The following is a 27,373-nucleotide window of genomic DNA, read 5'->3' as shown; positions in this document are numbered from 1 at the left end:
GTACCTGAAAGTAAAAGGAGGCCTGGCCAAACCAGTAATATATGATGGTAATTTGTGCTGCATCATAACCCAATGTCCTCCATATAAATTTGGTCAAAATCATTTGAACCACAAGGATGAACAACAACACTGGCAAGTTGTGAGGGCGAAGGAGCAATGCAGCCAAGAGCACAAGTCCATTGTATATTTCCCAGAGTCCCCTACCGTTCGTCACTGTGTCAGAAGAAACAACTCCAGATTTCAAAAGGTCTTTAACTCCCGTGAAGAGTATGCCAAGGATAAATACGTAAACAAAACGTGCTTCAATTATTCCCCTAACAAAGAAAATACAAATAAATGGTTATGTTTATCAACTATACATTATAGAAGTGCCATATCCCATTTTTACACAATTGTATAATAAAATGATGACAGATAGAAACTTCTAATCATTAACAATTTGTCAATGCCAGTTCAGTTTTTTTTTTGAGCAGGTGGATAGCCAACACACAAATCGGTAGATTGGTTTATTATTGTCACATGTACCGAGGTGCAGTGAAAAACTTTTGTTTTGCATGCCATCCATACAGATCATTTCATCACATCAGTACATTGAACTAGTACAAGTGAAAAGCAATAACAGAATGCAAAATAAAATGTTACAGTTACAGAGAAAGGGCAGTGCAGGCAGACGATGAGGTGCAAAGCCATGACAAGGCTGATTGTGAGGTCAAAAATCCATCTTATCGTACAAGGGGACCATTCAATAGTCTTATAACAGCGGGATAGAAGCTGTCCTTGAGCCTGGTGGTACGTGCTTTCAGCCTTTTGTATCTTATGCCTGACTTTTTGGGGGGTGGGGGGGGATGTGGCAGGAAGAGAAGAGAGAATGACTGGAATGGGTGGGGTCTTTGATTATGCAAAACCAGTATTAAGTTTTTCTCTATTCAAAAAATTGAGAAATCATAGATGCTATCTGATTATCCAATACAGAAAAGATACCCTCTTAAGGTTAGAAGATTCTTATTCAGACACAGAGTTTGGTGAAGATGGACAGAGCTGAAACTTGGCAATATAGAATTAGCAAAGGATTTTACCAAACTAAAACTGTACAGGGTACCAGCTCGGAAGAGTGAAATCTCCAGTTACCATCCAACCAGCAGCCCCCTTCCCATTAGAAACTTGGTTTGTCAGGTTATCTGTACAGGGTAGGAAGAATCCTAGCCTTTGATGACATGCTCCATTAATGAACCACAATTTCACTCACTCTAATGCCCTATTAACTCAACCCAGATTGCTTTGTGTTTTGAGACATTTTCCATGCCTTTATATATTTTGCCCTACATTTTTGGACAGAAACTTGGTTTTTAAACTGTGTAATAGTGCTGGAATTAACAAACTGCATATGCTGCTTTATGGTACAGCACCACAAAGCAGTTTTAAATGAAGGAGTGCCAAATAATTGAAAATGCTGCCCTACAAAAGGGCTATTAAGCAGAAAGATCACTTCTGCCTGTTCTGATCGATGATGACACCCTATAAACAGCAAAATGTTCTCCTTGGTTAGTATTCCCACGACCAACACCTGATTATTCAGTTACACCATCTCTCACTCCACAAAACAATCCTACGCTGCCAGAGTACGTCAATTGTCCCGTGCCACTCCACATCAATCCCCTTTTTTTTTTAAGGGTATTAATTTCCATCCCCTTAATATTTGTCTTTCTTTGTTAAATGTTTGCATTATTCTTTCTTACAATACAACTTCAAATTGTTTTTTTTTTAAAAAGGATGCTCAAAGACAAACTTTAAGTCTTCTGCTCATCATCCTTAGAGGTAAGATCCCGTGTGCGTACTGTGCATCTTTTTCTAAACCTGCTCTCGTAAACTGCTACACCTCCAGAACCGTATTTTTTTTTAAATGGTCAACCCATTTACTTATGTACTGACCAGCAGCTGCCTAGATAATTAATTTCCAAACAAGAATTTTATAATTTCTCTAAATCAACATTGTCAACCTATGAATCACTATCTCTAGGGGTTGGACCTATAAGAGAGTTAGAGAAAAAAATTACTATCAACTCAGTGGCCTCAATGTCTTTGTTCTCGAGTTGTCTGTAAGAGTACATGCAGATGTAAGTCATTATAACTCAGTAAAACTGATTGTAAGGCTACACACAATGCTGGCCAGTATACAAGAGAAATGAGTACAGAAATAATTCTCAACACAAATGCACCTAATTTTGATGTGGAATATTGACTCATCATGCAAATTGTACCTTTTCAATATCCTGATAATTCTACAATACTGGAAATAAACAAATGCAACCTAAAACATCTACCCGTTATGATGAAAGGCTACATATAATGCTCTACATTTTACGATTGGACATGGCTAATTTATTATTTAAAACACATTAAATTAGCACACAAGGCTCAACAAACACATAGCAAATACTTGCTGCCAAACTACTTACTTGGAAACATCATGTTTATCTGGCTTCCAAGGAAAAACTACATTTCCAACTGCAGCACGATAGCAGTAGATTCCCACCAGCCCCAGTGCCAGTGCTGCTTTGGAAACAAAGGAACATGTCCTCTGAACCAAAATGAAGATCAGCAACAGGGAAATTGCTGTCAACACGGAGAGTTCAATTCTGTGATTGGAGCTGAGAAAAAAAAACATTAATTAATCAGTGAACATCTGTAAAATATGTCATTGGAATTAAATGCTCATCATAATCTCACATAATGGTTTGAATTTTATTACCGAACCAAGCTTCCACTTTCATTCAAAGTATTGTAAGGTTTCAAAAGGCTCACTGTTTGATTAAACAATTGCATCTGATAGCACTGTCTCATATTGGTCAAATTTACGGGTGGCAGATTAAAATCGCCACTGGCAGTCAATGTTACAGATTTCACCTTCCTTCTGAATTGTCTACTCTTATAAAATACTCAATGCATGCTTACTGCAAATAAGGAACCTCCTACGAAATGGACAATGTAACTTCATTATCCCAAACTTATGAAACCATCATATATAGACTTAATTTTCCATCTCCAGCCTTAGCATATTGCCCTAGAAATATTCGACATCGAACTGCAAGACAATCGTCCAGATTCTGTGGTAAAAATAACATCAAGGCTACCAGCTCTCACTGTTAATAAAAAGCAAACTGAACAGAAACTCCCAGTGACCACATGTATGTATTAAAATATGAAAATCAGAATATTGTTGTCAGATTTGTCCAGCTTCTCTGGAAACTCTGTAGTAACAGTATTTCAGTGAGATGCAACACAAACACATAGAAAGACCTGAAGTTACAGTACACCTAAAACCTGAAAAAGTTCAGTCTTGGCCATTACTATGTAATCAATTTAAGGATGTGGCAAATTTTAAATCAGTCCTAAGCATATTGTGGCACTGGAAATCAAGATAGTCTTCTCATTCCTTCACATTTTAATTACTGATTTTCTTCTAGTCTTGAAAGTTCTGTTCCATTTCTTGTTTTTTTCTCCCCCGCATAACCACTTCTCATTGCCAAATCTTTTGGCAGATGGACCATGATGCAATATGTACATTTGTAAGCACTAGTGTAACATTGGGACATTTTCACATTTAATACAAACAAGCTGCCATCCTCTAATCAAAATTGCTTAACAATAATGAACAAGAATTCAGAATCCAAAGAATCTGCCTGACCACCTCCACTTGGAGAAAATGACACATCAAATGTAATGGAGTAAAGATTTTCTTAAGGCACCAGCCAATGTTCAACATGTGAAACAAGGTGAAAAGTGATGGCACTTGACACAAATCTTTAAACGGGATAAGAAACTGAAGAATAGAAAACAAACAGTACTTGTTGGATGAGCTACAGTGAAATGGGAGAGTGTACAGAGCTGGATATTCAAGGATCAATGATGAGATTATTGCGCTTCTAATTTACTTATAATTTCAATTTACATATTCAATGTGAATTAGCCAAGATGTACCTAAACCAGAGGGAGCAGTGGTGGTGAAAGAGACTATTCCTAAACGGTAGAATGAGGTCAATCAAATATTAAAGCATGCAGATTAATTACAAGACAGAACTATAACATACAGCATGATGCAAGAAAATACAGCATGATGCAAGTGCTGTACGAATGCTGTTGAAATGGCTACAGATGACAACTACAGTGATTTAGGGTGTAGAACAAAAAGTTAAATGGAAATAGTTTAGGACAGATGGCAAGAAAACGTTTTAGACATGTACTGTAGTTTGAGAAGCTGTAGTTATACTACTCTTGCTGAATGGAGTTTACTTTTAAGAACAGCCAAAAAAAAAATATATAAAAAGGCATATGGGATTATGGAATTGGGGCTGTTAAGTCATATGGACTAATCCCGATTAAACACCAATCCTGACTAATTGCCTGAACGACTTGTTTCAATGCAGTAATTTCTATGAAACACCAAGTTTAATTAGTTGTCCAGCACTGAGCAGCCACGCATCAGAAGTTTTAGCTGCAACAATTCTAGACTGTTGGACCATTAATCATTATTCATCACAATTTATCTTTTACAGAAGTATGCTTATCTACTCATTAGTAAGACTATAGATTTTAAATAAAATTATTTATAAAGACTGATTAACCCAGGGAAGAGTCAAGTCGTATTTACATGTACCTACCTTGTTAGCCAGTGGCCAAAGTCAGGCTTCTGAGCATATTTCATTCCCGTCTGATTCAGACTGCGAAGCACCCGACAAAACACAAGGATAACCCAGGGGCTTGATAAGACCAACCATTTTTCATAATTTTTACCCGATCGTACATAATCTTTTGATTTATCATCTTCTGGGTCAAGATAGGATGTTTCAAATAAACCGTGGATTGCGGTCTGCTGTTCATCGTCTTCTGCATTCCATTTTTTGGCTTTATCTTTAGGGTCACTGGCAGCAAAATATTTCCGGCAGGCATCTTGAAAGAACACCAATAAAAGTGTGTTGACTAAAAAGAACCATGTTTGATGTTCTTCTTCTATAAAGCTGCTGGAACCCAGACTCAGAGCGTGTCCAAAAGTCCCAAGCAACAGAACCAGATCCAGCTCTGACCAGCTAGAACAATCTGCAGCACAACTCTATTAGGGAAAGAAAACTCTCCAGTTAGTAGGAACTTGTCCATTATGAATTTATATAACAAGCATCATAACTCATATTATTCAGAAATTAAATGCCAACTTAAAAAGTGTTCACACAGAGCCAAATTTTAGGTTTCACTAAAAAGAATGATGGGAGGAACTACAAATAGTCTCAGATGAAAATTAAAAAAAACAACAGGTGCAAGAAATAAAAAGCAGAAAATGTTAGAAACATTCAGGTCAGGCAGCACTTGTGGAAAGAGAAAAAAAAGAGGTCATGCTTCAGGTTGAAGACTTCGGCAGAACTGAGAAAATGAGGAAACATGGGGGAGTCATGGACAAGACAAAGGAAATCTCTCTGATAAGGTGAGGCCGGGATTGTCATGGGGATAAGTTGTACAGGTCATTCGGATGATGTGTGAGTGGGGGGCAGTCAAGGATATACTAGAACAAAAGCTATGAGATAGGGGCAGTTTAGGAGTGAGAATACAGACAAAGGAACGTAGAAAAAGGTTTGAAAATAGGGGTGTAGGATATGCCCAGCAGGTTAGGCTATGGTAATGGAGAGAGAAAATCTGACCCATTATTAGAGATGGATGGTTTACAGCAAGAATGGGCAGTTCTGATACAAAAGAGAAACACCTGAAGTTGCAGAATTTGATATTGAGTACGGAAGATATGGTGCTAATCCTCAAGCTTACATTGGACATAATTATACAGTACAGGAGGCATAGATCAGAATGAGAGGGGGAGGGACAACTGAAGTGGCAGGCAGCTCCGAGTCACCCCTGCAGATTGAATGCAGGTGCTCCACATATTGAACACACAATCTATCAATTGATAGAGCAGTGAGCACTAAAAGCAGTACACTCGGTTGGAAGAAGAGCTAGCGAATTGCAACATCACTTGGGTCCCTGAATGGTGGAAAGTGGAAGGAGGACAAGTGTGGCATCTCTAATCGTTGCAGGTAGAATGATGGGCAGACTGGTGGTAGATGGAATTTAAACCAGGCAAGTGAGCGATAATGCACACTAGGAAATCAAATTCTGTAGGATATATAGTAAATGGCAGGGACCTTAAAAGCACTGATGATCAGAGAGATCTTGGGGTGCAAGTCTATAAGCTCTCTCAGTGTTGATACCAGTGGATAGGGTAGTGAAAAAAGCATTTGGTATGCTTGCCTTCGTAGGCGAGGCAGTACAAGCGCTGGGATATTGTGTTGCAGATGTACAGAACACTGGTTGAGCCGCACTTGGTGCATTGTGTACAGTCCTGGTCGTCACACTGCAGGGTATGGTAGCAATAAAGAGAGAGCAGAAGAGATTCAATAGGATGTTGCCTGGAATGGAGGGCTGTAGTTATAAGGAGAGATTGGACAGTCAGAGTTTATTCTCACTAGCATGTAGGAGGGGTGACTTTATAGGAGGTTTATATAATTAAGTGGCATAGATAGGCTAGATAGTTAGTTAGAATCTTTTTTTCCCCAGAGCAGGAGAGTCTAGAAGTAGAGGGCAGAGGTTTAAGGTGACAGAGGATAAATCTAAAGAAAATATGATGGGCAGGTTTTTCCACACAGAGGGTGGTGAATATCTGGAACAAACCTTTGGAAGTGGTGGAGGCAAATACAAGTGCCATGTTTGAAAGGCATTTGGTCTTGTACTGGGATAGCAAAGGTGTGCAGGGATATAAGCCTAATGTGGGCAAATGGAATTACCATAGGTAGGCATCATGGTCTGCATGGATGAGATGGGCTGAAAGGGCTTGTTTCTGGAGGAAGTTTCTATGATTCTATTCGTGGGGAAGTGTTACAAGGGGAGTGGTTGGGAGTATGGAAGAGCAGACCAGGGAATTGTGGAGGGGATTAATCCCTTTGAAATGCAGAAAGGAGAGTGAACAATGCATTTCCTGATGGAAATTGCAAAGGATGATCCACTGAGTGTAAATGATGGTGGGGATTAGGAGAACTCTTTGTGTTCAGAAGAGTGTACGAGATCAGAAGTGTGGGAAATACTTGATAATGCAGTCAGGATCTCCATCAACTATGGTAGAGGGGAAGCCACAGTTCAGGAAGGAAGAAGACATCTCAGAGGCATCCCTGTGGAAAGACCCATCATCGGATCAAATATGCTGGAGATGAAGGAAGTGGGTTAAAGGAATGGAGTTCTTAGAGAAGACAGTAGGAGGAAGTATAGTCAAAAGACAGCTATGGGAACTTGTTGGCTAAAAATTGATACTTTTCTCTAACCTATCCTTAGAGTTAGAAGCAGAGAGATCCAGAAAGGGAAAAGGGTCTGAGATGGACTATGAAGGGGAGAGCAAGGTGGAAATTGACAGCAAAAGTAATGAAGTTTTCAAGTTCTGTAGGAGTGCAGGAAGCAGCAGCAAGAGTTGACTGAGAGGGCCCAAGCAGGTCTGAAACAAAATATTCTACATATCCTACAAAAAGGTATAGCTTATACCCACCTTGCTGCACTATATTACACCTTTAATCTGGAGAATGTGAGTGGAATTGAAGGAGTTGTTCGATGTGAATGAGTATGCTGGAAGGCTGCAAACTGGTCAGGTCTCTATTCAAGAAAGAAACGGAGAGCCCTCAGACTGTCCTGAAGTAGGATGGAGGTGTGGCTGGATTATATGTTTATGGTAAAAATGTAAAGATGAGTTAATTGGGACCAAGGTATTGAAAATTGTCAAAGTGGCAGAGGGTATTGAGAGTAGGTGGGAAGCCTCTGGACTAGGGAAAATGGAGTCAAGGTAGGAAGGAGCAAGTTTAATAGGACAAATGCAGATGGAAACCATGACAGACAATCCTGTTTGTGGATTTTGGGCAGGAGGTAGAACCAGACTGTGAGACTACATGCTGGAAGCTGTGGAGGGAAGATCTCTCGAGGAAAAGTGGCCTATGACTGTCTGGGAGACAATGGTCTGATGTTCGGTGGTGGGGTTGTGCTTCAGAGAGTGAAATGAGAATGAATCTAAGAGCTGGGGTCTGACCTCCGCAAGATACAAGTTAGTTTGCCAAACCACAAAAGCACCATCTTATTCAGCAAGGTTTGATGATGATCAGGGCTGATTCTTAATGAACTGAGTGTTGCAAGTTCAGAAGAGGGTCCGTTAAGAGTGAATGAGGGGAGTGGAAAAATTAAGTTAGTCAATGTCACGTCAACAGTTCAATAGACCTGGAGGTCAGAGATTGGGGTCCAGATGGATGAGGAATTCTGAAAGCAGGAGAAAGGGTCCAAAGTCTGAGCTGAAGGGCACAGAGATAGAAGAGTTTGGCGTTATGTTGGGCTTGGAATTCATTACGATGTAGTAGGAGTATGTGATCAAGTCTCTTAAAAAACCATCAATTATATTGTGAAAGGAGGTAGACTTTATGGTGTGGTTGAACAAAGGGTGCTGGAAGGTACGAGTCTTAAGATCAGAACCCACAACCTGTTGTTCACAGAGAAAGTGGCATCACTGAGCTACTGCTGACTATCTACTTCTGGATAGCCTGTTCTATTCTTACACTTTTGAACACTTCTATCAAAGAGTCCCATTATTCCTGTTCCACTAAATAATATGCAATTATTCTTCATCTGCATTCCTCACACTAAGAATCAGTGTTGTACCCTCTGTAAATGGCTCAGTTCTTATTGCGTTAAGCCCAATACTGCATAGAATACTATAAATGGCATATTATGCTTTTATACAGGCTCATTATTACTACTTCTGGAGTTCCTTCAAACTAACAGTATCACACTTGACAAAAAGTGTGTGCAAACATGCATCTGCACAATTGGTTAGAAAATACTTATCATTGACTTCGTATGGAACTCTGCCCGATTTTAAATAATCCCTTCATATACTTTTGCTTGTTCCTTAGGTTTTCTAAAGAACTAACAAAGCTTCCTGCAGTAGTATCATTTGCACACCCTTTAAGGTTTTAAGCTAGGAATAAATTAAAAACAACCAGGCAAGTTCATTCAGGACCTACAAGTTAATTTTTCTCCAAACTGCCATTTTCAGAATGGACAAATTGCACTTTCACCAAAGCCAAAACCTTCCCATAAGATTTCTTTCCAATGTTGAGAGTCGAAATGACTTTGTCACAAGCACACCCAGATGCAAGTCTAGACTTGAGTTTGTCACAAGTCTAAACCAGAATTTAATTCAAATACAATTGCTAGCCTAAGACCACACTTATTAAAAGGATACTTTAAAACTAAAACACTCCAGTCTTTGGAGCAACAGACAAGGTACATCCTCACCTTATGTTGAGGTTTTCTGTTAGCAAAACGCCTCCAAAGAGTTGAAAAGAGCACACACTTCAAGGCAGATATCAGTACAATCACTGTTGCAACCAGCAGCCAGGACATATTACAAAAGTAGCAAGATGTTGTGGTCGATGTACACACAACAGCATGAATCGCTGCAAACATCAGACACAGCAGGTAGAATAGGAGGGAGTAAAATGGTGATGACACAGGTACTTCAAGTTCAGCAGTGCTGCCCAGTGCCTCTGGAGTACTTACTACCAGAAGGAAAATAACCTAAAAATAGAATATATACATCAGAGACTGATGGATTTCCAATAAAAAAAATGAAATTACTATGATTTATTAATCATACCAGTGGTATTAATGAGACCTACAGCTTCCATGGTTTCGAAAGTTCCATCTTGTGGCTGAAGTGTTCAACTACAGGTGTGAGGGGAGATGTGCCGTACCAACTGAGAAAGTGAAAGAGGAACCTCAGGATTTTACCTAAGTGTGATGAGGGATACGATCGCTTTTCAACATGGTGCTACTTAAGAGATGAGGGCATTCCCAAGAGTTTACTGTTTTTGGTGGTACAGTTAACAGTTCTGCATCTTACACTTACTTGTAAGTGCCATCAAATTCAGGATAACCATGAATATGCAAAGCCCTGAACTTGCTAGTCTCCTTTTGACAGCGATTGTCCAAATAGATTCCTTCTAAACGAGTTTGGTTAATACTTTTATCTTTTTATTTCAAAAAGAAAAATGAGTGCACTTTAAAAAAAATGATAAACACTTTTTTTTTAAAATGCTTAAATGCTTTTGAATGTTTCTGAAGCAAGCTTGATAACCAACAATCTGGGGTCTGCTTCTGTTTTGTGGCTGGGGGTTATTCTGGCTTGCCTGTAGGACATGGCAGTGTTTGCTGCCACGTGGGATAGCCATTTTGATTCAGGAGGTCTTTGCAAGTCAACACCTACAGATCTAGCATGCCTGGACTTGCCACATTGTTCAGCAGTGAGTATAGGCAGCTTAAAGCTGATAAAGTTTTGGCCCATTAAGCCTCTTCTCAATGATGGCCTGCAGGATGTCAAGAGTCACTAGGTTGATGATGCCAATGAAGAGCATGGCAAAATAGCTGATTATCCTTGGTAAGAGAGGATTCATTGGCTAGCCCATGCACAACACATGTCGCTTAATCCAAACTTATATCAGCCCAAGTATTGCTGCAGCTTTTACGGTGATCTATACACATAACATCTTCCTAACTTGTTCAATGAACAAAAACAGCTAAAAACTTTCTTGCCTTGTCTCTTGCATTCAACTACTAATCCAGTGAATGCTGCTGCAACTCCCCAATTCTTCTTCATCTTTGATTTAGTAGCAAAAGAACCCAATGCCCTTTGGTTATCAACATTCTTGCCAGAGGCAACAGTCCTTCATCTTTTCTTTCAATATGGCATAATTATACTTATATTTCCTTAACCCTTTCTGTACCAAGGTCAATCCAAACTTTACACATTCATGTAGCTTTAAAATAAATCTCTCCTCAACGTGTATGCGTTCAGTAGACATGCACTTTTTAAACACTGTAAAACAAAGGGTCATAGACACATCTCAGACCTGCCATTTGCACAAGCACAGGCCTAACCTGTTTTGGAAGCGCATTGTGGTCACAGATGGAGCAGCCTTTACCAAGATGACATGTGCCATAATTCCTGCATGGAACGATGCCTCTAACAATCCAATTTGCAAGCCACCATCTACTTTATAAAAATTGTTAAAAAAAAAGGAACAGTAAGGGGAAGAAAGGAGAAATGAATATTATGCAATAGACCCTACCTCCACCACAATGATTGTTCCGACAATCATTGAGTACATGTCATACTGTGCCACAATTTTGGAAAGCGAGGAGCTCATGAACTTCACTGCATCCAAATACTGCCGCAACACCTTTTTTCCTAAATTTGCAAGAGTTTCCGAAGTGTTACCTTCCAAATAAAGTTTGATCCAAGAACCGTGAGATTTTAGTGCTATTTGAAATAGTTTGTACCCAGCATCTGCAAAAAGATCAAAACAAAACACTGTTCAGGGTGAGGGAGTTTGTCACAATAAAAGTATTTAACAATCTCAGTTATGTAATCTCAGTTAACTAAGTTATGGCCAAATGAACTCTGCAAATGCCCCTATTTGGAGAAAAAAAGGAATTTGCAAGAGGAAACTTACAAACAAACTTTGGGACAGATCACATAAACCCTGGCACAGTTCCAATCCAGGATACATCACTTCCAGTCCAAATAATATTTTCTCCTCTTGTTCATTAACCAACATTCTCTTCTGCATCACATATTCAAATACATCTAATTGTTACAGTAAAATTCATTTCAACATTTTGAAGAACCATACAAATACAGTATTCCTTCATTTATCCAGTTTCCTTTTAAAAAATTCCCTACAAATCCATTATGTACAACTTACCTTTTAACAAAGTTACATTGGTATTTCGAAATGCTCCTGATGTTAACCTCAAATTATGGATTCCAAGATGTTATTCATAACTTTGATTAGATTAACTGATCTAGAAATAGAAGTTACCTTCCTTTCTTGAATAAAGGGACTACAGCAGTCACTCCCACAACCCAGTTTGTACATGTAAAAATTGTGAAACATTTCCTCTTTTTGTTTCACTGACCTGGATTTATACAAATCAGTGCCCAGCAACTTGCATGTCTTTTTACTAACACATTTATAATGCACCTTGCTATTTATATAGCAAAAAAAAGCTCAAAGACATTTCAAATGAGCATTACAAGATGAAATCTTATATCAAGCCACAAAAGCTAATAGGACAGTATCCACAAGCTTGGTAAAAGAGATGGGTTTAGTGGAGCATCTTAAAAGAGGAAAGTTAGAGGCTTAATGAGGGAATTCCCCATTTTTTTCCCCCAAAACAGTTATGTGTAAAACAAAATGAAGAAAATCAGGGATGCTTGAGGGCAGAATTGGAGGAATGCCAGTTTCCCAAGAATTGCAAGGTTATGGGAGTGGGAAGCCAAATGAAGGATCAAAAAAACAAGGATGAAAATATTAATTTTAAAGCTTTGGTAGACAGGGAGTCAATGTAACAGGGGGATGATGGTAGAATGAGATTGCAAGTTAGCTGAAGCAGGGGCTCAAACAACAGATGCAGTTTTACAAATCTTGCTGAAAATGCAAGTGAACAGGCTTTAGAATGCAATTAAATTTGAATCAACCTGGAACAGTGCAAAGATTTCAGGGTAAATCGCGTGCTAAGAGGAGGAAGTAGTGTAATTCACAATTTATTAAAATTCTTACTGTACATGGATATCCAAAGTATCTCAAAACTAACCATCAGCCAGAAGTATACAGGAGAGAATATGTTTATTATTTTGAAGCGGCAATAATATCAAAGTGCAGAGCAATAAACTGAACTGGCAAACATTAATGACAAAAAGAATTTCCTTCTCATTTGAGTTAATGTGAAGACTCCTCCATGGTGCTGTCTGAAACACAGCAGAATGGCCTCACCTTTCTCGTACGCAGGAATACTCTCTTGAATCAGCAGACTAAGTTGGTAGCCATTAAGATGCACGTATCTTAGCTGTTCTCGTAAAGATGGTTCCTCAAGGACAGATGGAATGAGATGTCCCAAATTGTTCCGAGGGATAGGCAAACCAAATCCTAATGCTAAAGTGGATGTGAGATCGGTTTGCTCCACATATTCAGAAGCAACAAAGGAATCTAAGAATATGATTTAAAAAATTAAATACTTTATCTAGGATCCAAAAGTAAGATCACACAAGATTTATTCCAGAGATTAATTTAAGAGCAGAAACCTTCATTTCATAACATTTTGATCTGCAAAATTAATAGAATCCTCTAAGAAAGTAAAATACACTGGATATCTGAAATAAAAACTAAAAATGCTGGAGATACTCAGTGGATCAGGAAGCATCTGTTAAAATAGAAACAAAATACCTGATGAAAGTTCACTGAGCTGAAATGATAACTCTGTTCCTCTCTCCATGGATGCTACCCAACCTGTTGAGTATCTCCAGCATTTTCCGATTCCGAAATAAAAACATCAAGGTGCACATTTTTGGTTTTACGAGGAATATAAAAAGTGCCATTTGTTTAAAGATTCAATACATTACACACTCCCATTCTTGAGTTTTTGCTTGCTTCTAAGTTCATCAAGGATGCAGCCAGGGGACCACACTTCAGTGTTGCACTATTCACCTCAGCCTGCCCAATACTGGCCCTCACAGGGAGCCACTGCTTATGGGGTTCTCTTCACATTGAGCCACGCAACAATATTTTAACCATTTCATTGCATTTGGAATGCCAGCAGAGGCCCAAGCACCCAACCAGATTCCCACAACAGTGCTGTTGCTAACACATTTCTTCTTATATAGTGCTACAATTGTAGTGCTGATTCCAATAGTGTTCTCATTCCTGGGGACACATTCTGAGCACCAAGTGAGATCCTAGTGTTTACCTTGGCTGATTAAAATTATAACCTCACTTTTGGTTTTAAACCTCACCAAAGGTGAGGAACAATCAATCAATCATAGTTCAAACAGAACTGAAAAAAAAAATAAATTTAAACATTACAAAGAAATTGGAAATATTAAGTAGTACTGGTAAGGGTCAGCACCTCAAAAGGTTCAAAAGTAACAAAAATACTAAAAAAAAGAACTTTTATAATTGTTATTCAGAACTTCTGTAACTCACGTTTCTTTGCAAAAGCAGGGCTAATGAAAACAAGTGGAGTGTTCAATTCATGATTTGAAGATCCTCCATGACTACCTGTATCTGACATACCATGATCCCCACACAATATCAATAAACTAGGCAGAGAGGCTTCCTGTAAAATGTCAAACAGAGATATACATCTTTATATCAACATGTGGAATATAAATCACAACTCATTCCAAATAAGACCATATTACAATTTTTGTTTTTAAATTTAAAAACCCAAGGTTCATAGGTGGAAATATTTTCAACACTGAAGTGTTCCATGAACTTATTATTTTATTAAAGTATAATACCCTTACACAGATTCGCATCAAAACCAATAAAGAAGAGGATGCAGGGTGAAGAGCGGAGGCTGGGACAGACAGCAAGGGACAAGAAAAGTAAGGGTCCACGAGCTGAGAGGGAATAAGTGAAGAAACTTCACAATTTAACTTTTTACATCTTGGTGGGTTTCTGGTGATACCGTGCAGTAGTGCCTTCAGAGATAATATACCCTTTCCCAAAGTTTTGTGCTGAAGGCTGAACATCCATACACCACATTAGTTCTGACCAAAGTTCTATGCAACTGAAGTATTACTTTTTACATTGTAATAATTTCAGGATTAACGCTAATTTCAATAAAACTTGACAAACCTTGGATAGAAGTCCTACATGAAGCTTCTGAACAACATTATCCATTTCTGAGAGTTTTGGTCCAATCAAAGGACTATTTGGTCCTGCCAGATGGCCAATATGATCTAATCCAAGGTAGTGCAAAATTAATAAATCCCAGTCACTTCTTTCTAGTACTTTATCCAAATGCCTTGTTACATTTTCATCAACCTGTGAATATTTAATTTTTTTTAACTAGAAAGTATATCTATAATAATGGTCAAAAGTGAAGCATCATACAAGAATAACCAACATTTATTTTATGGGGCATTAGGAATCTCAAATACAAAACTATCACAGTTGAGTAACACTTGTTTTTACCAGCACCTATGACTTAACAAAGATTAAACAATATGGTTTACAATTTCATTTCTGGTGATCACAACAAAAAAGAACATTCACAGTGTGAAGGAAAGATGATCAAAAAGGACTCTTACATGCTAAAAATTGGAACACAAATCATGGGACAATTGCTTACTGAAGTGAATAAATTAATTTACATTAAGAAATAACTTGCATTTATGCAGTCACTTTCACATCCTCAAGCTGATTTAAAGAGCTTCAAAGCTAATAACATAGAAATGTATTCTGGTTACCAGCATTAGAACTGCTATTGTGCATTGTACTCTGCTTCCAAAATTCAATTTCATCATCTTCATTCACAGTGCAATTCTCAGTACTGGATTTTTGTGCCTAACTAGAATTCAATTCCAGGGACTATACTGAACCAATAATCTTCTGACTCAGCTCAGAATGCAACACTGAACCATCCTGACAAGATAAACATCAAAGTACATCAATTCAAACAAGGCAGGATATAAAAGATAAAATATTATTCCCACTTAAAAATTATACATTTGAATGATTTATAAATCATGTTTCTTGTAAATTAGATGTTACTGTATTTTTTGGATATTTTACACGATTCACTTAGTTACTATTAGGATTAGTTACCAAAAAAAAATCAGGCAAGACTAAAAGTGTCTTCAGAATTTGGAATGACACCAGACCAAGCACAAAGTATATCAAAAATATACTAACCTCAGTATAATCAGATACGAAGAAAGAGGTAGTTCCATCATGTTCCGTAAACTGATCAGGAAACATTTGGATCCAAGTGTCATCACCATAGAACACGATTCTTTTTCCAGCAACTTTTGCCTGCCAGATTAGATTATCTTCCAGCAGAGCAGCAGAATTTAGGTTCCCGATGATATCAATAAATCCAGGTATTTTACCAGTCATCATTGCCTAAACAAATTCACACAGTTCCAACAAGAAATAAAAAAAATACCACCTGCAGTTTAGAAAATATGCAAAAAAAGTTCAGTAGTGTTCAAAGTCTTTTAGTTCAGGCAAAGTTCAAATATTATATTTGACGATTACAGCAACTCTAAAATTCCATTCAAGCAGACCCTCCCAAGAATGGTTCTGTTACATTCTCCACTTAACATCAGGTCTTCCCACACTATTCTCAGGCATAACAAGACTATAATGCTCCCATGCCCTTTTTAATGCATCAGTTTGAGGAAATGACACCCGTTTATTAACAAAAGAATATGCCTTCTCTCTCTTCTTCACAAATCTTTTCAATGATAAAGATGCTATTTCTCTGTGAGACAACACAAAGCAGAAATTCAAGCTACCAGAAGCCACAGTCCAATTTACTCCATCACATTGTTGGAATTTGTCAGCCTAATTGTTACTCTTATCACAAGACCCACCTAAAAAAAATAAGATTCCTGGTGTTTTGCTGATGGCAATAAATTGTTCTTTACCTCCACTAATTGTAATTAGTTTTCCTTTAAAAAAAAATCTTACCTTAATTCTGGGCATAGTGACTGTTGGTGGCCAGGCTTTAGCAATAAAACTGTGTGATGAACCTCGTTCAACCAAGTGCCATGTATATGGCATAAATTGCCTTCCTTTATGTCCAAAGACAAAATCTTCTCTCAAAGCATCCACCAGCATAATCACAACTCTTCCAAATATCGGAGATGGTAGCTGTGTCTGGTTTGACACGAGGCCTAAACCAAAAGAATTAACATATCCTTTACACACATACTTTAACCATTAGAATTTATTGGATCTCCCTGATGCAATTAATGTTGCTATTGGTTACTGTGGGATAGTATAATGTTTGGGTCATTTCATCTGCTCCTAAAAAGCCACTGCTTGGTTACTTGATCAGGCAGCTGAACAATTAGACATGTGTCTAAGGTAACCAGGCTATGATAATCAATGCTGGAAATTCCTCTAGATTCCAGCTGACTTCCTCCTTCCAGAGGAAAGCTCAGATCTATCCAAGAGTAACTCGTCTTAAGCCAAATCTTGCTGGCTGTAGCCACACTTTACAAGGGGTACTGCTGGTGTTCAACCATTCAACTGAATTAAGTTCTGGGCTTGCATGCAAATACTGCAAGACCCAGACATGCTGACAGTCAGAGCCAGGAATGGAGTTCAGTGCTAGGACCAGTCTTGGAGTCGAGAGCTAGTGCAGGATCAGAGTCACCATTGGTTTCCACAGAGATACCAGGCCCGTGGATTGGTATGGGAAGTGAAGGTAAGATTTCCTTTTAATTATTTTGCTTTAGTTTAATGTATTAATTATTTCCAAGTGCTTTTATGTTTTTAATTAATTTCATTGTTTTTAAAAGCTTGCTTCAATTATGTTCTAAACATCTAAATATCAGAAACATTTAAAAACAGCTTTGACAGAAAGCCAGGCTCCATCCCCAGCCTTCCCTTCTATCAAAGCCCATTTGGGTAGGGTCAGTATTCAAGGAGCAAGGCTCTGCATTACACTACAGTACTAAACTATGACTTGAGAAACAAACAGCCAGATAAATTAGTTCCCCTACCTTGCCCAGGTATGTCTGGGAACTCTGAACAGCAATTCTGGATCATGGACAGTCCAGTAAGGTTCAGTCCACACTGCTGCATTCTGTGGAAACTAATCTGGTCTGGTCACTGTTCACCCTTCACGAAATTCCTGATTTTAAATTGCCCCACTTTAACTTCAACAGACCATCTGAAGTCACTATGACTTTACAGTTCAATGTGTTTTTTTTTGTTAGCCTTCCAACCCCTGCATGCATTGGTTCACCCAAAACTGAGCACCCTTATCCCTTACTGTTCACTCATCGTGAGCAGTGCTGCATTTACTCATCTGAGCTATCTCAGCAGCACCTCTCATATCCACAACATCCATCACCAAGGACGAGTGCAGGAAGCCCATGGGAACACCACCATCTGAAGATTCCCCTCTAAATTGCACACCATCATATACCACTAGTGTTTCAACATCAACGGTGGAAATCCTGGAATTCCAGGTCCCACAGCACTAGGAGATTACCTCCAGAAGAAAGTCTGCAGAGTTCAAGATGCTGCCTCACCACAGTAAGGGAATATTGAAGGACAATAAGGGGTGGCCTTGATCACTTCCCCCCACAAAAATGAATTAACTAAAAAATCCATTTGGAACTACAGAGTCTTAGTGTGCTATTCAGGAGGCCACTCAGTATCTGTGAAGACATTCTTCAACTCTACTGAAAATAATTGTTTTTTCCCTACATTATGTCATCAATAAATAACATTAACTGGATGAAACATAAGTTTTTTTTAAAATAATAATGACAAATTGTTTTTTCTGCTACCCAACAAGGGAAAGAACTTGGATTGTCAAGCAAATTAACATATGAACAAAACAATGCAAGGTAAGCTGACGATCCTCCAAATACAGGCCATCCCATGGTGATGACCAGGTTCCATTTTTATAGATGTCCATAAATCGATTCAGTGCATAAGTTTGAAGATACAAAAAATACCACTTGCAATGTTAACCATACCTCCAGAGTACCATAAAGAATGGCATTAAAAATGCACAAGACTAATTGAAAGAACTATGAAGTGAAGAGAGAAAATAAACAGTTCTGCCATTTGTACGTGTACCTACGTTGGACTTTTGAATTTAGTATCATGGGAGCTCGTTTGTACAAAGGGGTGTCCATAAGTCGGGCGTTCATAACCCGAGGGACAGCCAGTATACACAAAACTCCAGCCTATTAACATGGAGACACAAGAAATTCTTCAAATGCTGGAATCTGGAGCAACACACAGTGCTAGAGGAACTCGGCAGGTCAGGCAGCATCTATGGAGGGAAATAAACCATCGATGTTTCTGGCTGGGACCTTTCATCTGGATTGGAGAGCATATCTTATGAGGATAGGTTGAGTGAGCTAGGGCTTTTCTCTTTGGAGAGGAGGAGGATGAGAGGTGACTTGATAGAGGTGTACAAGATGATGAAAGGCATAGATCAAGTGGACAGTCACTTTTTCCCAGGGTGACAATGGCTAACACAAGGGGACATAACTTTAAGGTGATTGGAGAAAGATAAGGGGGATGTAAGGGGTAAGTTTTTTCCCCCACACACAGAGTGGTGGGTGTGTGGAATGCACTGCCAGCAGAAGTTGTGGGGGCAGATACATGAGGGACATTTAGGAGACTCTTAGATCAACACATGAATGATAGAGAAATGGGGAGCTATGTGGGAGGGAAGGGTTAGATAGAACAGGATAAAATGTCGACACAACATTGTGGGCCGAAGGGCCTGTACTATGCTGTAATGTTCTATGATCATCCCTTCCAGTCCTGATGGTCTCGGCCCGAAACATCGACTATTTATTTCCCTCCATGGATGCTGCCTGACCTGCTGAGTTTCTCCAGCGTGTTTAGCCTATTAACATGAATGGGCTGATATGAAGGCAAGGATTCCCATGGTCAGCGGACCCCTCCGACCCCAGGCATTGCTGAAGCTCACGCAATATGCAAAGGTTTGCGGGACTGTCCTAGGACAGTGGAGCACAGGCAGCAGGTACTTTGCTTATTACGCCCCCAACCCTGCCGACGCACCGCCTCAGCCCAGCCCAGCCTAACCCCCTAGCCCAAACCAATCCCCCAACACCCTACCCCGACCCACTGCCCCCACCCCAACCTACCCCCCAAGCCCAACACACCGCCCCCCAACCCACTCCCCCAACCCAACCCCCCGCCCCCACCACCTACCCCAACCTACCACTCCGCCACGCCCAACCCACCACCCCCTCCCAAACAGGGTCACTTGGGAGGGCAGGGGTAGAGGGCAAGTACAAGGCAGGAAGAGAGCGGCGGTCTGTGGATTCCCGACCGGGACACTGGAGAAAATGCCTCCCCGCAGTCCCCGCCTCACCGGCCCCGGGAGACGAGGGGCCGCCCTCCCGCCTGCAGCAGGCCCGGGGCCTCTTCCCCCGCCGTTACCTCCGGCTGGCTCCGCCGGCACGTCCGACGCCTTGGCCTTGGCGCCCGAAGACTTGGCCGGCAAGGGGAAGAAGCCGCGCAGGAAGACGGCCATTCCGAAGAGCTGCAGCAGGAGGCCGCAGCAGCCGAACAGCGACGAGCGCAGCCTCATCTTTACCAGTCCCACCGCGCCTGCGCACTTACTGTGGCACCGGTACAGTGCAGATCTCCCGGGGAGGGGCATTGCATAGGGAGAAGGGCTTTGCACGGGGAGAGGGGAGGGAGGGGAAAAGCATTGCGCGGGGAGACATTGAATGCGGAGAGGGAGGGGGCATTGCTCGGGGAGAGTGAGGGGAAGAGCATTGCACGGGGAGGGGCATTGGAGGGGAGGGGGCTGGAGGGACATTTCACGGGGAGAGAGGAGGGGCATTGCACAGGGTGAGGGAGGGGAGGGGTATTGCACGGGAAGAGAGGAGGGGCATTGCACAGGGTGAGGGAGGGGAGGGGCATTGGAGGGGAGGGGGCTGGAGGGACATTGCACAGGGTGAGGGAGCGGAGGGGCATTGCACAGGGTGAGGGAGGGGAGGGGCATTGCACGGGAAGGATTGAGCGGAAAGAGAAAGAGTTGCACTTTCAGATCAAAGATCTCATTAGAACTGGGAAAGAATTCTAAGTTGCAGAAAAGATGGGAGGAGGGAATGGTTAGACAGATGGTGACAGAGAAGTTTGCTAATGGCAAGAGAAACAAAGAGGCTCAGTTTTTCCCTTCATTGGCATTCCATGAATTCTGCGTGAAACAAATCACACTTCTTTGTCACCTTCTACTCGCCATTAACAACTCATCCCTTAACAACTCTGGACGTCAACCTACCACAGAGTTTCCCTTTGTCCTATTCACCTCCCCCACCCCCTCTTCCTTATCTGTAATTTAAAATTAATATTTTTTCTCTCTTTTCCAGTTCAGATGAAGCCTATGACCTGAAATTTTAACTCTATTTCTCTTTCCATGGATGCTGTCTGACCTGCTGAGTATTTCCAGCATTTTCTGTTTTTGTTTCAGATATTGCACAGTATGGGATGAGTGAGATCTTGCACTGCGATGAGCAGGCAAGAGGCCAATCAGGTGTTGCAGTGGGGGGAGGAGCAGTGTGAGATATTGCACTGGGAGAAGCTGGATTGTAGCAGACCAATTATTGCATTGGAAGTGGAGAAAATGGAGCCTTCAACATATTGCCTCAGAAGGTGCTGAAAATTGAGTGTCAGATATTGTATGGACGTACTGGAAATGAGCTAATTAAGATATTAATTAAGTGCTGGTCAGTGGTAACATCTCGCTGACGATCAACACAGGCGCACCTCAAGGATGTGTGCTTAGCCCACTGCTCTGTTCTCTCTGCACGTGACTGTGTGGTTAGGCTCAGTTCTAACGCCATCTATAAATTCGCTGATGACACCACTGTTGTTGGCAGAATCTCAGATGGTGATGAGGAGGCATACAGGAGTGAGATGGAACGGCTGGTTGAGTGGTGTTGCAATAACAATCTTGCTCTCAATGTCCACAAGAACAAGGAAATGGTATCGGTTTACTATTGTCACTTGTACCGAGGTACAGTGAAAAACTTGTCTTGCATACAGATCGTACAGATCAATTTATTACAGAGTGCATTGAGGTAGTACAGGTAAAAACAATAACAGTACAGAGTAAAGTGTCACAGCTACAGAGAAAGTGCAGTGCAATAAGGTGCAAGGTCACAACAAGGTAGATCGTGAGGTCAGAGTCCATCTTATCATATAAGGGAACCGTTCAATAGTCTTATCACAGTGGGGAAGTAGCTGGCCTTAAGTCTGGTGGTATGTGCCTTCAGGCTCCTGTATCTTCTACCCGATGGAAGAGGAGAGAAGAGAGAAGAGAGAATGACCCGGGTGGGTGGGGTCTTTGATTGTGCTGGCTGCTTCACCAAGGCAGCGAGAGGTAAAGACAGAGGCCAAGGGGGGGAGGCTCGTGTCCGTGATACGCTGGGCTGTATCCACAACTCTGCAGTTTCTTGCAGTCCTGGGCAGAGCAGTTATGGACTTCAGGAAAGGAAAGTCGGAAGAACACACACCAGTCTTCATTGAGGGGTCAGCGGTGGAAAGGGTGAGCAGCTTCAAGTTCCTGGGTGTTAACATCTCAGAGGATTTAATATCTCAGAGGTGATCTGAGATATTAAACAGAGGTGGAGTACATTTCATGCTCCTATTTCAATGAAGACTAGGTTATTCCCAGTGTGTCAGCCAGAAACGTGTCCCTCGATCAACATCACTAAAACAGTATAGTACATTGTGTCATTTCACATTGTTGCTGGGGGAAGTTTGCTGTGCCCAAATTGGCTGCTGTGTTTCCCACTTTACAACAGTGACTAAGCCTCATTCCTTGTGGCATGCTTTGAAACTTACTGAAGTTGTGAAAGATGCTTTATAGCAAGTATTTTTATTAACTGATTAAAAGACCTAGGACTCAACACCTCCCTCTATAACTGGATCCTTGACTTTCTAACCAACAGACCGCAATCAGTGAGGATAGGCAGCAATACCTCCGGCATGATTATTCTCAATACTGGTGCCCCACAAGGCTGTGTCCTCAGCCCTCTACTCGACTCCCTATATACGCATGACTATGTGGCCAGATTCTGCTCTAACTCCATCTACAAGTTTGCAGATGATACCACTGTTGTAGGCCGTATCTCAAACAGTGATGAGTCAAAGTACAGGAATGAGATAGAGAAATTAGTGGCATGGTTTCATGACAACAACTTTTCCCTCAATGTCAACAAAACAAAAGAGCTGGTCATTGATTTCAGGAAAGGGGGCGGTGTACATGCACCTGTCTACATCAATGGTGCTGAGGTCCAAAGGGCTGAGAGCTTCAAGTTCCTGGGAGTGAACATCACCAATAGCCTGTCCTGGTCTAAACACATAGATGCCACAGCCAAGAAAGCTCACCAGCACCTCTACTTCCTCAGGAGGCTAAAGAAATTCGGTACGTCCCCTTTGACACTCACCAACTTTTATCGATGCACCATAGAAAGCACCTATGCCCAGGACCGCAAGAAACTGCAGAGAGTTGTGGACACAGCCCAGCGTGTCATGGAAACCAGCCTCCCCTCCTTGGACTCTGTCTTTACCTCTCACTGCCTTGGCGAAGCAGCCAGTATAATCACACGCACGTGGATCATTCTCTCTTCCGTCGGGTAGAAGATACAGGAGCCTGAGGGCATGTACCGCCAGACTTAAGGACAGCTTCTACCCCACTGTGATAAAACTATTGAACGGTTCCCTTATACAATGAGATGGACTATGACCTCACGATCTACCTTGCACCTTATTGCACTGCACTTTCTCTGTAGCTGTGACACTTTACTCTCAACTGTTATTCTTTTAACCTGTACTACCTCAATGCACTCTGTACTAACTCAATGTAACTGCACTGTGTAATGAATTGACCTGTACGATCGATATGCAATACAAGTTTTTCACTGTACCTCAGTACAGGTGACAATAATAAACTAATACTAATACCAATAATACTGCACTGATTTTCATCACTGTTCACCATTCACAATCAAATTAATCTCATTACTTAATAAAATTGGTGATTTTATAATATTTTGAGAATACCGTACAGAAAACCAAGTTAGGGTGATATTGTTTTTCGTAGAGAAACCCTACAATGTTTACAAGGGTATTTTTGTCTTTTATCTTAGAATATGACTCTTTTTTTGGATTCTAGATAGATTTTGGATTCTGGATATGTTCGCTGCAGATATCATGGGCTGAAGGGCCTGTTCTGTGTTCTACATCACAAATGTAAATTTGTCACATTTACACTATATCAAGTGCACAATCCAAATAACTTTTGATAAGATCAGATATCTTTATTAGTCACATGTACATTGAAACACACAGTGAAATGCATTTTTTGCATGGAGTGTTCTGGGGGCAGCCCGCAAGTGTCGCCACGCTTCTGGCGCCAACGTAGCATGCCCACAACTTCCTAACCTGTACGTCTTTGGAATGTGGGAGGAAACCGGAGCACCCGGAGGAAACCCACGCAGACATGGGGAGAATGTACAAACTCCTTACAGACAGTGGCCGGAATTGAACCCGGGTCGCTGGCGCTGTAATACCGTTAATTGGTATTGGTTTATTATTGTCACTTGTACCAAGGTACAGTGAAAAGCTTGTCTTACAAACCGATCGTACAGGTCAATTCATTACACAGTGCAGTTACATTGAGTTAGTACAGAGTGCATTGATGTAGTACAGGTAAAAACATTAACAGTACAAAGTAAAGTGTCACAGCTACAGAGAAAGTGCAGTGCAATAAGGTGCAAGGTCACAGTAAGGTAGATCGTGAGGTCATAGTCCATCTCATTGTATAAGTTACACTACCGTGCCTCTCAAAAAGATAACATACTGCTTAACGTGCCACGTATGATACCTGAAATGTTCATTATTTGATACAATTTAATGGCTGCATTTAAACAAAGGTGAAGAAACCTTAAAAGTGTTAACAGGTACAATTGAAGGAATCAGCAATGAATAATTAAATGTTGCAAAGCTAGAAATGCTCCAGATGGTGGCAGTAGTGACCAATTAATTGGTCTCAAAGGACCTGCAAGAATGGGTGGGTCAGAATTAGTTGGCACAATAACAGTGAGTTTAATGTGTCTGGCATTATTAATGGGTAACTTCTACAACAAAGGGGGGGGGGGGGGGAAAGAGTGGAGAGATGCACTGTGAGTTGCAAATTGTTGGACAATTTTTCCTAATGAAAATTTTTTAAATTTGCAGGTGGAAATCTGAAATCAATACAAGAAATGCTAGAAATACTCAGCAGGTTGGACAGAATCTGTGGAAAGAGGAACAGTTAACATTTCAGGTGGAAGACATGAAATGTTAGCTTTGTTTCTCTTTTCTGCTGAGCATTTCCAGTGTTTACTGTTTATTATTGTCCTTGTATAACATGATGTATTTTTCTGCAATGCCACTCATTCTTTTCTGCCCTGTCAACTTCAGCACTGAAGCTGTCAGGATGGCCGAGTGGTCTAAGGCGCCAGACTCAAGGACGCGGTCCTTCCCTGTGCGGTGCGGGTGTTCTGGTCTCTGACTGGAGGTGTGGGTTCGAATCCCACTTAGAACATAGAACAATGACAGCACAATTCAGGCCCTTCTGCCCACAAAGCTGTGCTGAACATGTCCCTACCCTAGAAATTACTAGGCTTACCCATAGCCCTCTATTTTACTCAGCTCCATATACCGATCTAACAGTCTCTTGAAAGACCCTATCGTATCAGCCTCCACCACCATTTCCGGCAGCCCATTCCACGCACTCACCACTCTCTGAGTAAAAAACTTACCCCTGACATCTCTATATCTACTCCCCAGCACCTTAAACCTATGTCCTCTTGTGGCCACCAATTCAGCCCTGGGGAAAAGCCTCTGACTATCTACCCTATCAATACCTCTCATCATCTTATACACCTCCATCAGGTCCCCCCTCATCCTCCGTCTCTCCAAGGAGAAAGGCTGAGTTCCCTCAACCTGCTTTCATAAGGCATGCTCCGCATCCCAGGCAGCATCCTTGTAAATCTCCTCTGCACCCTCTCAATGGCTTCCACATCTTTCCTGTAGTGAGGCGACCAGAACTGAGCACAGTACTCCAAGTGGGGTCTGACCAGGGACCTATATAGCTGCAACAATACCTCCCGGCTCCTAAATTCAATTCCCTGATTGATGAAGGACAATACACCATATAACTTCTGACACATCTTTTATAGGCAGGCATGGTAGTTTAGCGGTTAGCATGACACTATTACAGCTCCAGCGACCCAGTTCAATTCCTGCTACTGTATGTTCTCCCTGTGAATGCGTGGGTTTCCTCCAGGTGCTCTGGTTTCCTCCCATATTCCAAAGATGTACAGGTTAGGAAGTCATGGGCATGTTATGTTGGCGTCGGAAGCGTGGTGACACTTGCAGGCTGCCCCCAGAACACTATGCAAAGATGCATTTCACTGTGTGTGACTAATAAAGATACCTTATAAAAAAAAACTCTGGATTCTCATTCCTGCTGGTGGTAAATTGTCAGAGATTTAAGAAAAGTATTTATTTCAGCTTTTCCCTCTTATTCCAAAATGTGTCCCTTTTTATTTCTTATTTATTCATTATTCTTTCCCCAATTTGATCATAATTCACATTATTCCCAGTATTATCTTTCCGTGGTGCCTCTCTTTCTTTTGCTATCCTTAATTCCAAAAGTTATTTCATAGGTTATTGTGATAATCTACATTGTGAGGGCACTTTAAGATCCAAACTGTGGAACTTTGTGTTCCTGCTCTGTATTTTCAAGCAGGGAAAAAGTCAAGCAGCCTGGTCCGTACTTTCCAGAGTTTAGAAGAATGAGAGGTGATCTCATTGAGATATACAAAATACTCTTGGTATTTGATAGAATAGGTGGAGGGTTGATGTTTGCCCTGCTGGAGAGTCTCGAACCAGGGTCATGAAAATAAAGGGTTGACTGAGATGAGAAGCAATTCCTTCCCCCACAATTATCTACCCAAGAGGGCTATGGAGGCTCAAGTCATTGAATATATCCATGACAGAGACTGCTGAACTTTCACATCCTAAGAGAATAAAGGGATGTAGGTTTGGGAGAAAAGTGAAACTGAGGTATAAGATAAGCTGTGACTTATTGAATAGTGAAACACACCTGAGGGGCTAAATGATTGACTTCTTCTATTTCTTATTTTTTTATATAGAAGAGACAAGATCCATGAAGAGATACAAGTTTAGTTGCAGCAACTGGTTGTGTTAATATCAGATCTCTTTATTAGTCACATGTACATCAAAACACACAGTGAAATGCATCTTTTGCGTAGAGTGTTCTGGGGGCAGCCCGCAAGTGTCGCCACGCTCCCGGCATCAACATAGCATGCCCACAACTTCCTAACCCGTATGTCTTTGGAATGTGGGAGGAAACCCACACAGACACGGGGAGAACGTACAAACTCCTTACAGACAGTGGCCGGAATTGAACCCGGGTCACTGGTGCTGTAATGGTGTTACGCTAACCACTAGGCAACAGACAGTCTAACAAATAATAGATGCTGACTGAACTCCACAAAGCAGTCACCCAGTGGTTTCTCCAGTGTAGAGGAGACAACACTGAGCACCAAATGCTGTATACTTGATTGGAAGAAATGCAATGGAATTGTTGCCTCACCTGAAAGGTCAGTTTGGGTCCTTAAATGATGGGAAAGAAAGAAATAGAAGGACCTGTG

General features: G+C 41.0%; 1 protein-coding gene across 19 annotated transcripts in view; it reads right to left on the bottom strand.

Moving 5' to 3' along the window:
• Positions 1-27,373, bottom strand: part of pigg (phosphatidylinositol glycan anchor biosynthesis class G) — a 74,106-nt gene that overhangs the window by 5,774 nt on the left and 40,959 nt on the right. For 4 of the 19 annotated variants that reach the window (XM_052034649.1, XM_052034620.1, XM_052034505.1 and 1 more), the window contains 10 exons: positions 16,602-16,807; positions 15,822-16,031; positions 14,763-14,951; positions 14,106-14,238; positions 12,900-13,112; positions 11,193-11,410; positions 9,361-9,642; positions 4,659-5,107; positions 2,457-2,648; positions 5-314 (listed from right to left, as the gene is read on the bottom strand). The exons of 2 other annotated variants lie outside the window; for them this stretch is intronic. In XM_052034649.1, the coding sequence (XP_051890609.1) occupies positions 5-314; positions 2,457-2,648; positions 4,659-5,107; positions 9,361-9,642; positions 11,193-11,410; positions 12,900-13,112; positions 14,106-14,238; positions 14,763-14,951; positions 15,822-16,031; positions 16,602-16,751 (2,346 nt within the window). In that variant the 5' untranslated portion in view covers positions 16,752-16,807. Of the gene's footprint in view, positions 1-4; positions 315-2,456; positions 2,649-4,658; positions 5,108-9,360; positions 9,643-11,192; positions 11,411-12,899; positions 13,113-14,105; positions 14,239-14,762; positions 14,952-15,821; positions 16,032-16,601; positions 16,808-20,075; positions 20,243-27,373 lie in introns of those variants that run through there. 13 more of the 19 variants (XM_052034668.1, XM_052034631.1, XM_052034533.1 and 10 more) reach the window with 10 other exon arrangements.

Source organism: Pristis pectinata, chromosome 2 (assembly GCF_009764475.1).
Source record: "Pristis pectinata isolate sPriPec2 chromosome 2, sPriPec2.1.pri, whole genome shotgun sequence".
Classification (NCBI taxonomy): domain Eukaryota; kingdom Metazoa; phylum Chordata; class Chondrichthyes; order Rhinopristiformes; family Pristidae; genus Pristis; species Pristis pectinata.
Note: the sequence above shows the minus strand (reverse complement) of the source record. Positions and strands in the feature narration are given on the sequence as shown.